Consider the following 12,393-nt stretch of genomic DNA (forward strand, 5'->3'; position numbering starts at 1 on the left):
AAGGAGACCATAGTGCTGGCAGCCTTGGGCTGTCAGATGGTGGCATGGGGGCCACGGATCCCTCCTGTCCTCCTCCAAACTGCAGGCTTGGCCAGCTCTCAGCTGCCCAGCTTTGCAGCAGAGGATGCTGCTTGGGGGCAGAAGACTTTCAGATTCAAGCCCAGCTGCTTGGGTAATAGCATGGGATTAATTCAATTTGCGCAAGTGGGAGCAGCCAATGTGGGTATGGTGGGGTGTGCTCACTGCCCCAGGGCTGAGGAAAGAGCCAAAGACATTTTTGGGCTGCTTGCTTAGGTAGTCTACATTTTTTCCCATTTGAATCACCCTCTGGAGTTAGTTTTGTGTATTGCTAGACTTGCACTTGCTCCCTTCTCCTTGGCAGCTGCAAATTAGCTGGTGAAGACTGCATCTGCCAGAGCTGCTACAGCTGAGCCTTCCTTGGGCTGCACATGCTGAAGGCAGTGCTTGTTTGCTAATGAGATGTTGCCGTTGGCTTTCTTTTTTTATTTTTATTTTGAAAAAACATTTCTGCCACTCAGATTTATTTCAAGCCTTTTTGCGCAGCCTCAAACTAGGGCCCATCTTTGATCTGGAGTTTCCCCTTAATCAAATAATAATAACGATGTGAGCACTGCTGCCGAGATCCTGTTAACTGCAGGACATTTTCCTGGTATGTACCAGCTGTGGGGGCACTTCTGGTGGTTCACCCTACGCACTGGGGATGTGCTTTCATTTCCCTGCATAGCCAGGGACGAGCAGTCGTGCAATCCTGTATCCAGTTGCCTCACCACAGCCATGCTGGTAGAAACAAAAGCGTCTTTAGGAGAGAGCAAGAAGAGTGGTTTGAGGTCTGAGCAATATCCTGTGCAGGGGGATGGAGGGAGATGCAGCCCGTGAAACACTGGGCTGCTCTGGGAGGCTGGGTACCTCCAGCCAGCAGAAGACAAGCACTGCCTGTTCCCTTTGGTGGGTGGTAGATCCTCTGCTGTGATCCAGACCTGCCCAGGCTTTGGGTTGCACTGCCTGATTCCCCTGTTCCTGTTTTTCCTCTCTGCAGGCACACATTCTGGCAGTATCGCCGTGAGAACCCCCAAACCAAAGTGGGGGACCCCCCTCCTGATGGACTGCCCGGCTTTAACAGTGGTGTCCTGCTGCTGAACCTGGAAGCCATGAGGCAGTCCAAGCTCTACAACCAGCTGCTGGAGCCCACCATGGTGCAGAAGCTGACAGAGAAGTACCACTTCAAGGGCCACCTTGGGGACCAGGATTTCTTCACCATGGTGGGGATGGAGCACCCAGAGCTCTTCCACGTGCTTGACTGCACGTGGAACCGGCAGCTTTGCACATGGTGGAGGGACCATGGATACAGCGATGTGTTCGACCAGTACTTCCAGTGCGAGGGTGAGGTCAAAATTTACCACGGGAACTGCAACACCCCAATACCTGAAGACTAGGGCACCCACCGCCCTTGGGAGCAGCTCTGACTGCAGCAGGCGCTGCAAAGCCATAGTGGCTGCACCGGCAGTCCCTCAGGAAGGGTGGCCAGACCTGATCTGTTGCAAACCTGGGGGATCCCTAGGGATCCAAAGAGCGTTTAGTATCCCACTGCCGGTACCTCACCCCTCCAGGAGGAAGTGCAGTCTGGTAGTTGGAGCAGAACATCCACAGTCACCATGCCCGGGGCTCAGCTCCTGGCTCTGCTTGGGGCAAGTCCGTGGTGCCAGTCTGTGCCACAGCTGCTGGGGCACAGGGACAGCAGAGGGGCCATCGAGTGCCTGCTGCTTTTGCACATGGCAGGGTGCTGCTCCCTGGGTGCTGTGCAGCCTTGCCTTGTCTAATGACCAGCAGGAGCCCACAGCCAGGCAGTTGGCTTTTGTTTTGGCATTCCCCGGTGGCCCATTTCTGCACTTCACACAGGCACCGTCCTCAGGTCATTTTCTGTTTGAAGCATTCCAGAGAGGCGAGAGGGTTTTAAAGACTGAAAAGCTGCTTTAAATTGGGTTACTTACAAACAAAAATTGAATGCTAGATGAGCTTTAAAGCCTTCCATTGGTTCTTCTTAGCAATAAAAGCTTTACTGCCCTATCTTGTCTTAGAAGCATTCAGCGAGTGTGTACCAATAGGTTCATTTTTCTAGCTTTGCCTTTAACTTTTTGTACGAGAATAAAGCTGCAGATGTAAAATGCACTTGGCTGTTTTTCTGCGGCACAACTGAAGTCCTGTGTGATTGGAGGTTTCATGCTTTTACCGTCATGATTAAAAGGTACGTGATGTATATCTGTTGGGCAGTTGAATGTGGTGCCCCACATAGCTTATCACTGTGATTATCCCATGTCTGTCCCAAGCCAGTGATGCAAATAAACGGGCCGGCACATAAACCAGATTTCAAAAAAAGATCATGATCATTGCCTTAGCTGGGGTTGGTTTGGAAGGAGCCGGGAGCTGCCTGTGCTGTGAATGAGCAGCCTTCAGGCAGGAGCACTCTGTTCCTACATAAATCCTGTCTCGGCTGGCCCGGCTGGCGGGTGTGAGCTGCTCCTGCACAGGTCTCTGTCAGAAGAGGTGCACAAGCACATTAACCCGCTTCCAGCCCTGCTTTCTTTACACCAAGCCAGCATGTGCCTGCGTGTGTGTTTGTGCGTGCATCCGTGTGATGTGCATGTGCAAGAGGGTTGGGGACCTAATTACGGCTTAACCTAATAATGGCACGCATGGTGTGTGGCAGGAGATCCCTGGGAGCCTTCCCGTGCCCGTGGATGAATGAATGAATGAACGTTGTCTTTGCTGAAGGAGAGGCTCTCCTCCCTCTAACCGATGGAAGGGGAACAGCAGGCTGCAATGCAGGCTGCATCCGTAAGCTACCTGCTTTGATTTGCTGAACTGATCCATTTCGAAATAGCACAAAAGCTCAGCTTTTAAGTATTTTTACATCCCCAGGGAAGGAACAGCAAAGAGGCGATTAAAGGTGAGTGAACGAAGCAGTAGTCTGCTGTATTAGACTCACATTCTCCCCAAAAAGCAAGGTGATCAGGCCTCGCTGTGCGAGGCGAGGCAGTCAGCCAGGGCGCCCGAGGCTGCGGCAGGGCCAGATGCAACGTGGTGTTGCTCCCCGGAGGGTTTGCAGCGAGGGGGGTCGATGCTCCCCGGAGGGTTTGCAGCGAGGGGGTTTGCAGTGGCGCAGCTGGCTGGAGCTGTGGCTGTGCCCGGAGAGCACATGCCCTCCCTGGGATGCCGGAGGCTGGGTGCAGTCAGTGCTGCTCTCTTAGGTGTGAGCTGGGTGGGGATGTGTGGCTGGGAGCAGCTCCGGCAGCCAGCCACCTCGCCCCAGCCCCTGCTTTCTCAGGCTTGCTGGGCAAAACAGGGAGAGGGGCAGGGCTTCCTGGTGCAGCGTCACCGTCCCGTGGTTGGCATCAGTGCTTCGTCACCACCCTGGCCTGTCCTGAGGCCCCTGCACTTGGCCTGAGCAGCTCCCGAGGCTGCCCCATGCACGCTGCCCCGGCCGTGCCTGGGGTACTGCTGCGAGGACTCAGCCCTGCGCTCACCAGTCGAGGCACGCCGGTGGCACCAGTGACACACAGGGCCTCACGTGCCAGGGCAGGACCTTGCCACTGGTTTGGAATGGCCATGCTGGAAAGGCAGGCCAGGCAGCTCATGTCACTGGTTTTGGGGAGCAGTGGGGCAATGAGCAAACATGGCTTTTTCCCAGGGCTGAGCAGCTCTGGGGTGGCTCCCGGTGTCAGGGCTGGCCCGAGGGCACCATGATGGGTTTGGGATGGCATTGCCACAGGGTGACACCAAGGCTGCTGGTCTCAGGAGCCAGGTCTGCATGGGGCTGGGTGCACCCCTGCCCCACAGGGGCCCCTGGAGCCGGGCCAGGCACTGAGCCACCTCCACCTGTGGCTGGGGAATGCTCTCCACAGGGCTGGGAGCACCTTCCCCCTCTCTGTGGGGTCCTGGGGGCTACGAAGGGGGTTATGTCCTCATGCGGCCACTGTGGCCCTAGGCTGAACCCTTTTGCTTAGGTATTTTCCAAAAAAGGAAAATCCTTTTTTTTTTTAATGTTTCTGTTCCAAATGGCGGTCCACTGGGAAACTCACTGACTTCTTCAGCTGGAAAAGACATGGTAAGTGAAACATTCAATTCAGCTTGGGGTGGTTTTCCCCAGGCACCACAGACGGCCCAGCGGTGCAGCTCCCCGTGCAGCAGTGCCTGCCCCATCCTGACCCACATGGTCCCCAGGGCCGTGACTAAGCACCGCAGGCAGCACAGACCCGCACAGCACTATATATAGACACTGCACGCAGCCGTGGCTGTGCTGCCTGTGTAATTATCTCCCCTTCATGCCCTGCTGATTGCAGGCACTAATGAGCTCAGCTGCAGAAGCCACTGTGGCAGCCTGGGGCTGGCGGGCATGGGCTGCCAGCTCAGCCTTTTCGAAGGGTGCTGCCACCGGGATTGCTCTGGGGCAGAAGCAGAGCTTGTGGTGCTTGGCCAGGGCAGCAGCATCCTCGCGGGCACTGCTGGCCCAGGGACCCTTCGCTCCCCGCAGGCAGTTCCTGTGCTCGGTGCCCAGCCAGCTGGCAACTGCTGGGCTATCCTATGTCCTTCCTTCGGTGGTAATTCCTGGAAGAATGGGGACTTTCCACCCCCATCCCTCCTTGCCCCCTGACACCCTCCTGCTGCGCAGCCCAGCCTTGGGCAGACGCTGCTCCAGGTGCACAAAGTCAAACCTGAGCTTCCTCACCTGGTCCCTGTGACATTGGCCTGGGACCATCACAACCAGCGTTACAACTGCTAGCACAAGCATGGTAGGAGATGCTCAGAAAGCATTAAGCAGCACCGGTTTGCCACTGGGCACCAGGGCTTTGCTAAGGTGACCCTGTGGCAGCAGCTCTGGGGCTGTCCCCAGCGGCTCATGCCATGTCCTTGAGCCAGCACCATTCCCCTGCCTAGCAGAGGAGACCTGTAGGCTCCAGAGCCCAGTTTTGGGTGGGTTGAGGCTCCCCTGGAGACATGGCAGGCAAAAGGCAGCCCTGGGCAAGCGGCAGGTGAGGACACGGTGCTGTGGCACACGGTGATGGGGGACACAGATGTGGGGAGCAGAGGACTGGCCCTGCCAGCACAGGCTGGCTGCGAAGGATGGGGCTCTGCCCTGCGGGGTGCGGGCATCGCACCCACAGCAGAGCTGCAGTGGCTGTGGCCGGGCCCCCTGTAAAGGGACGGTGGGTTTTACACTAAGGTGTCTCCGTCCACAGCTCCTCCAGCGTGCCTGTTGGCTTCCAGCTCCTTGTCTTCTCACCCCCTTGCTCACAGCAAAGTGCTGCTCATGCCGACAGTCCCGTGTTTCTCCAGGACAGAGGAAGAGACAGGATTGCAGAGTGGGCTCCTTGGACTCTTCGTAAAAGATCAACAAAAGTGGCAAGTGGAAAAGTACCTCTGTATCTTGAGCTGAAGGAGAAAATTAAATTTCTTTTCTTGTATCGTTCAGCATTCATGAGAAATTGCATGTAGAGCAAACAGTATCCCCCGTTTCCCGGCCAGCTTTGCTTCCCATGTTTCCCCATGTTTGAGCTACACGGGATTTTTGCTCTCCTCTCCCGTGTTTCATAACACTGTCAGTGTTTATTCTCTTACTCATTTGTACTTCTTTCCCATTTGAAACGATCGATTGTTGGCATAAACTCACCTAGGGAGCAATTACTGTAAGCCTAACCCAAACAGGCGCTGGGGGTGCTCCATTAAGCAATCCCGCCGCCCCCCCCCCTCCGCTGCTCCCAGAGGATACGATATTTACTTTTCAGCTCTCCGCTATTCATACCGAGCGCACTTCAGTCAGCGTGCCAAGAATAACACAAACCATAACAACGGGCTTCAGCGCTAAGATGGAGTTCCTGACTTTGCAAAACAAAACAAAAAGCCAACCTGTTATTTCGCCTTTGCGAAGAAATGCCGGGCTGCAGCAGAGCGAGCGGGCACCGAACCGCCCCTCTGCCTCCCGCAGAGCCACAGGCAGCATGGAACCTGTCCCAAGGGAAGGCAGAAAGAGGCAAAAAAAGAGCAATAAGCCTGGGACATGTGGCAACTGCCAGTTCTTCCTTTCCATGCGTTTTTTTATTAGTTACTGCATTGTTCTATGAGCTTTTCCTCAAAAGCTTTGCAGAGCCGTGGAGGGACGCATTCCTTAGCATCTGTGAGTATTTCAGCCAGATTTTTAGTAGCTCCATCTCCGACTATCATAAGCTTCGTGGCTTTAATTACTAATTGCAAAGAAATTGCTGCCCGGTCCTGCTAGTTTTTCTCGTGGTGTCAGGGTTCAGTTTGTGCAGTTCTCCTCTGGAAACTGTTTATTCACTAACCAGCCGCTAATGGGGGGAGCACTTGGAGCAAATTACCTTACTAAGATATTTCACAGGAATTAGCTACATTGTACCTAAAGTCTCGATGTTAATTCAGGCCATTTGCCTATTGGAAGACCAAGCTGAAACAAAGCAGAGTCTGGAGCTGCCAGAACGGGCCGCAGGTCTGGCCCTGGCAGGAGGCTTTGGCATTGCTCACCTGGGGAAGGGGATGCTCAGCAGCTTGAGGGGCATTCCTCAGAGCCAGATGTGTCTTTCCTGGGACAGATGTTGCTTGAACTGCTGTTGTGGCAGGCAGGAACTCATGTCCTGGGGCTCCAGCTCCCCTCTGTGCAGACAGGCACCTTAGAGCTCTTTCTCCCAGCTCGCTCTGGATGGATTTGGCACCCTGCAGCCCTGGCAGGGTGCTTGTCCCTAGTGCCAGCCTTCACCAGTGCAGCCCCAGTACTAGCTTCTACTCCCACTCAACCACCGTTTAGCAGCAATTTGTGACCCTGCTGATGACGATCCCAAAGCCATGCAAGCCACAGGCTGCATGCAGAGCCCTGTTCACAGAAGGCATTGCACGAAGTGTCTCCATTTATTGCCTATACAGAACGCTTGCTCTAAGTGTGTTTTGCAGCTGTTGAAAGGTTTGGGGCCTTTGTCATGATGCATCCCCTCCTTGCAGCTGGGCAGGATAAATCAACCCTTTCAAGTACTAAGGACAGTTTCAGTTTAGGGAACAAAATGCTTGCAGATGCCCTGTGGCACATGAGGCTCTAGGCAGTGTGTTAGAAAGAAAAGGTGTATTGCTTTTTCTGCACGCATTTTTCTTTCAAAATCATCTTTTTCTATGCTGGAGGACTTTGGCTACCTGGGGAACACAGCAAAGGCATACCCTTCCAGCAAGATCTGCCAAGCTTAAGAGAGAGGGAAGTTTTATACGGAGTGCTTAAAAACACCAGCAGCAGTACGGAAAAACTGAATGGGCATGTGAGATCAAGCCCCTGGGCCATGGAACGGGTGCATGGAGCGCTGGCCAGGTAAACGATGCTCAGCTGAACCGACAGGCCTGATGGTCCTGCGGCAAAACTAGTCAAAAGCCATTATCTGGAAAATGGGGGATCATGGTGACACAGAAGAACCTGCCACTGATGCTGAGCTGTTCAGGAGAGGGAAACATAGAGCTGACGTGAAGAACTGCAGAAAATGTGGGTGATATGGAGAAATAGATAACAAAACGGGAATAAAATTCATCATCGACAGATGCTGGGTAGTGCAGATGCAGAAGGACATAACCCAAGGGTACAAGGATGAGCTGTGGGGAGCAGGAATGTGATCTGGGAGGTGGCACGGGCAGCTGCCTGTTGGCATGTCCCCTGGTTCCTCGCCTTGCTGAAGCCAAGAACCTACGTGTAGGGGGTGACGAGGGTGGGATTTCTCTCCGTTTGCTGCCCACGCCAAGCGGTGCCCTGGCAGGCTCAGAAGGGGCACAGCAGCTGTCCCCTGGGCACAGGGCAGGAGAGCCACAAGTGCAGAGCAGGCAGGTGGGCTACACGGCCAACACTGCCGGTCTGTGCTCTGCCTGCCCATGCGTGTCCCTGCAGGCTGCATTTACAGGGTTCCAGCTCCAACCTTGAAAACACCCTTGGTCTCTGCTCCGTTAGCCCACCAGAGCTGGCGCAGAGGCTGTTTTCTGGGCAGAGTGGTGAGCATCAGCTGTGGGTGGCTCCTCATGTCACACCGACCACGGTCCCCTCGGCAGCAGTCATCCAATGATTCTGCCAGTGAGAAAATCTCCTTTTGTGGGGGAAACTCTTGGGCTTTCAGTACCATCTCAGGGAAAAAACGACCAGGATTGCTCATGATACGTCTGTGAGTCCCCTGGCAGGGACCCCACGGGGTGCTGCAGAGCCAAGGTTGGGTTGGAGAGTGGCAGTGCACCTCTCCAGGGATTAAAAGAGCCTTCAGGTTATGGACAAGGATGGTGCGATTGAGGGGAATCAGCAACATTTGCACCCTCTCCTGGGAAAAAATGAAATGTTGCAATTATGTAGGATCTCTGCTCAGTGGTTTGGGAAACTCCTAGCACTATAGAAAAGACAGAGGTGTCCAGCAGTAATTTTTGTCTGGTAATTGGAAAAAACGTCCTGGCACTGTAAACCACTGCACACAGCAGAAGGGAAACAGCAGTGCCTACAGTCCGGTAGGGCTGGGGCATATTCCAATTAAATAACAGAAATAAACCATAATGCCTATGCAGAAGGCAAGGAGCATGCTAGTCCTGTGCCGGTGTTCAAAGGAGAAGGCTGCCAACTCCAAGGTAGCAGCTTGACTCCTAGATTGGGCAAAAGGTTGGAAAACTGATGTAAGATTCACCACATAGTGAATTTTCCAGGTCAAAAAGTTGCGACCTGGAGCAAGACAGCAGTAATCTGTTTTTTAATGATGCAGTAACTAATCTAGAACTAAATACCATACAGTGGGAGAGAAACCGGAGGCCAGCACACTGTGCCTGTGCTGACACACCAGTGTTTTGCATTTTCAAAGCAGCAGACGTTGCAAAAATAGGAAATACAAGAAGTCAGCACTATTAAACCAAATGTAATGAAATATCCTATCATGAGTCATTTACTTGTAAACCTCAAAAAATTTTCAGCAGATGCCACTAGATTTCTTTTGCCAGTCATTGCTCCAGTGAAGTTTTTCCAGCAAAGAACAAGGAGGATATAAACACACAGGGTGTTTCATCTTCTCCTTCCCTCAAGAGCTGTGTGTAGTAGGATGCATTATCAAAAAATAATAATAGAGGAAGCATTTAAATAATGCTGGGCTGAGCAGGGAGTGCCAAGGCAGTCATATACTTGTCATAAAAATGGAGTACCAGGTTCATAATGAATGAATGTGTCAGCTGAATTTAGGCAGGAGCATCAGGCAGGCTGAGTGGGTGCCGGTAGCATCACATACAGATGCTGAAAAATGATTCTGTGGTCTCCAGTACAAACCTACCAGCATGTGAAGTTCTGCAGCTCCGTCTGCCCGTGGGCTTCTGCAGCCTGTGCTCAGCCAAGCCTCCCTGCAAAGGGACCATATTGTCCTGGGTTTAGAGGGGATAAAGAAGGAGAGGCTGAGAAACCACTGTCTGACGTGGAGCCAGGGGGGAATTTCTAGATTCTCTGACTGTCTTTGCAGCTGTCAGTCCCAAATGTCCCAGACTAGGACGCTGATCTGGGAACCAGGTGTCCTGGGGTGATGTGGCTTCTTTTCCCTGTTTCATTTTCATATCCCTCACAGGGGAGCGATGCCCACCCTGCTGTGGTGGGCTAGTTCAGCAGGTACCCAGAGCATTGCACGCACACTGGAAAGGACGTGGCACAGGGTGCTGGGGACATGCCTGTAAAAGCACCAGGTAGGGTGCACACAGGCACCCAGAGTGGCATGGAAGGGTGGCAGGGCATGCTATGGGGAGACCTTCTGCAGGCAGAAGTCCTCGCGGAGAAGCAGCAACACTAGAAAGTGAAGTCCCCCTACCCCCAAAGTCACATCTGGGACAGGACATGGAGTTGAAGTGCCACCGCACTTAGCAGAGCAGGAATGCTGTGGGCAGACATGAATTATATGTAACGGTCTCGGCCACGTTTATCTTTCTTGAAATAACTTCGCTTTTTGTGGATCAGTTGTCTGAAAACCATAATTGACACTCTCCAAGCCCTTTATAGTTGCTTGTAGAATAGTGACCTTCTGGTAATGCAAGAGCAGGCATGGACCTGACCAAAGCTAAATCGGTGCTGAGGCCAGCAGCAGGGACAGGGCTGAGGGAGAGGACATTTGTGGCTGTCCCACACCTGCCCGGGGACGGCATTTGTCCCATGGGGCCCACTCTGCTTGCACCCTCAGCAGCTGTGAGCCGCAGGGAGGGCACCGGGATGTTAGCGACGACCTGGGGGTCCCGGCATCGCTGCAGGGGGTGCCGGCCTGCCCACGTGGGCATGCATCGGGGTCTAAGGGTTCCTCCTACAGACCTTCCAGGTTCACTCTGCTGTCAAATTTCAACGCAGTTAAAATGTGGGTTGGTGCCTCCAGATTCCAGGTGTGGGGAGCGTATGGGTGAGCTCGTTCATTTTGCTTGCAGAAGCCAGAGACCTGGGAGCTCCATGGTGCCATTACAGGAGGTCCCCTGGCAGAGCAGCGTGCCCCACTGCTGTCTGGTCTTAGTTAAGAGCCAAGTTTGTATTTTTTTCTAATTTCCCCCTCAGAGAACAGATGTCACAGTCTTTTGCATTCAGAAGATCTAACTGTGTTATTTTTAACCAGCCTTGTGGAAAAAAACATACGGTGCATTGTGGAAGAAGTTAAGAGTCACGTAAAGCTCAACGGAGAGTAAAGAGGCTCAGCTTGGCGGGGGAGGGGGCAGATGCCTGCCCCAGGAGAAGGGAGGCTTCCTCCGGGCCACCTGCCTGGGGGGGTACAAACAGAGCTGCAACGTTAGGTGCAATGCATTCATGCTGAAGTGATAAATTATGCTGAAAAAGATAAATGGGTGGATTCTGAGGTTTGTAGCATAGTAGCAATTCATTGCCGAGGTTGCATACGCAGCGCTTCAGCAGCAGCGGGGCAGGGGCAGCCGTAACGTCGGGGGGGATGCTGCCCTTGCGCCTGAGCTGCTCCGAACCGGGGTGCAGGGGGCTGCGCCAGGCTCGGTTTCGTTGGAGTTGTGTTCAGCTCCAGCTGGTGAATGGGTGTCCTGGGCTAAGGGCGATGCCAACGGCTGCTTTGCTTCCCGCTGCCCGGCCTTTGCAAGTGTGCCCATGGCAGGGGGCTGCAGCGCAGCACGGCCTGGGCGGCGGCACCGGGTGCCCAGTTCCCACCATCCCTCCCCTGAATGGTGCAGCTCAGCAGCCCTGGCTTCACGCACGAGGGGCTGGCTGAGCTGGGAAACATCCCAAGATAGGCACAGATGGCAAAGCACAAAGATAACTGGCTTGTCAGGGCACGCCTCTGCATTTCCATGTACTCAGAGCCGAAAAAAATGAAATCTCCCCTGTAATCCCAAAATTCTTTTGATGATGAGAAAATGCAATTGAAAAGTTTTGTTGCACAACCTTCAAGATCAAATGATGATTTGTTTAGAATGCACTTTGTGGTATTACATGGCATACAGGCTCACCAATTAGCTGGAAGCAAATATTCCTCCTCATTTTCCGTGAGTGTGTCATTAGGATAGTGTCTCACCAGTTGAACATTATCATTATCAGCTGCAAATACTGTTGAAGTTCAAAGCATTTGCTTGTAGTTTACATTTTATATTTTCAAATATTGTTAATTCAGTTTCATTGCTGCCTTGGAAATAATCAGATGATGATCTCTTCTGCTTTCAAACTGCCATAACAAACAACTGTTGGAAATATTCTGATATTTCTACAGCTGGAAGTATCAATGGCAATCACAGAAAATGCCCCTTTCAAGTAAATCTTTCATAGTTTATTTTCCGGAGGAAGGAAGAACTAAGGTATTGTATTCAATGCACGTAACTTCTATCTGCTGCTCGTCGCTGGTGTCTCCTCCAACCTTCACAGCAGCTCCGAGCCACCAGCACCCATGCCCGACACTGCTACACAACCTGGCTTGCCATTGCCCTCCAGCCCTTTGACAAACCTCTGCAACCAAATGGGGGGCATTTGGTGGGACATATATATGCTTTTTCCATAGTTATGAATGAATACAAATCTTAGCCGTGCCATTTCCCTGTCTGGATCGGCAGCGTGAAGAGCAGAAGCCTGGTGGAACCTCACTGGGCATGCCCCATCCCAAGCATGCCGCCTCGGCATGGGGTGTCCCTGCGCAGAGTGCCTGGGGGGGCTGTCAGGGCAAGGCAGAAGGAAAACTGCCACCAGGGTTTGTGCTGGGCTTGTGTGCAGGGGTTTGGGTTTTCCAGCCTGACTCCCACGCCGAGCGCCCCGTGTCCCTGGGGCTGTCCAGGATTGCTCTTCAGTGGTTCCTCTGCTTGCACCAGTTTTCTCCTTGTTCAAACAAAGCAAATTATAGAAAAGGAGTA

General features: G+C 53.1%; 1 protein-coding gene and 1 long non-coding RNA gene across 2 annotated transcripts in view; both read left to right on the forward strand.

Annotated features, from left to right (window-relative positions):
• Window positions 1-2,187, forward strand: part of XXYLT1 (xyloside xylosyltransferase 1) — a 37,368-nt gene extending 35,181 nt beyond the window's left edge. The window contains exon 4 of the mRNA XM_055724078.1: window positions 1,058-2,187. Coding sequence (XP_055580053.1) covers window positions 1,058-1,454 — 397 coding nt within the window. The 3' untranslated portion in view covers window positions 1,455-2,187. The remainder of the gene's footprint in view (window positions 1-1,057) is intronic.
• A 3,682-nt stretch (window positions 2,188-5,869) lies between these two features.
• On the forward strand, window positions 5,870-12,069 carry LOC114017108 (uncharacterized). The gene is made up of 2 exons (XR_008734546.1): window positions 5,870-6,190; window positions 7,201-12,069. It is a non-coding gene; the product is annotated as an uncharacterized LOC114017108 (long non-coding RNA).
• Window positions 12,070-12,393: the final 324 nt, after the last annotated feature.

This window comes from Falco cherrug, chromosome 11 (assembly GCF_023634085.1).
Source record: "Falco cherrug isolate bFalChe1 chromosome 11, bFalChe1.pri, whole genome shotgun sequence".
In the NCBI taxonomy this organism is placed as follows: domain Eukaryota; kingdom Metazoa; phylum Chordata; class Aves; order Falconiformes; family Falconidae; genus Falco; species Falco cherrug.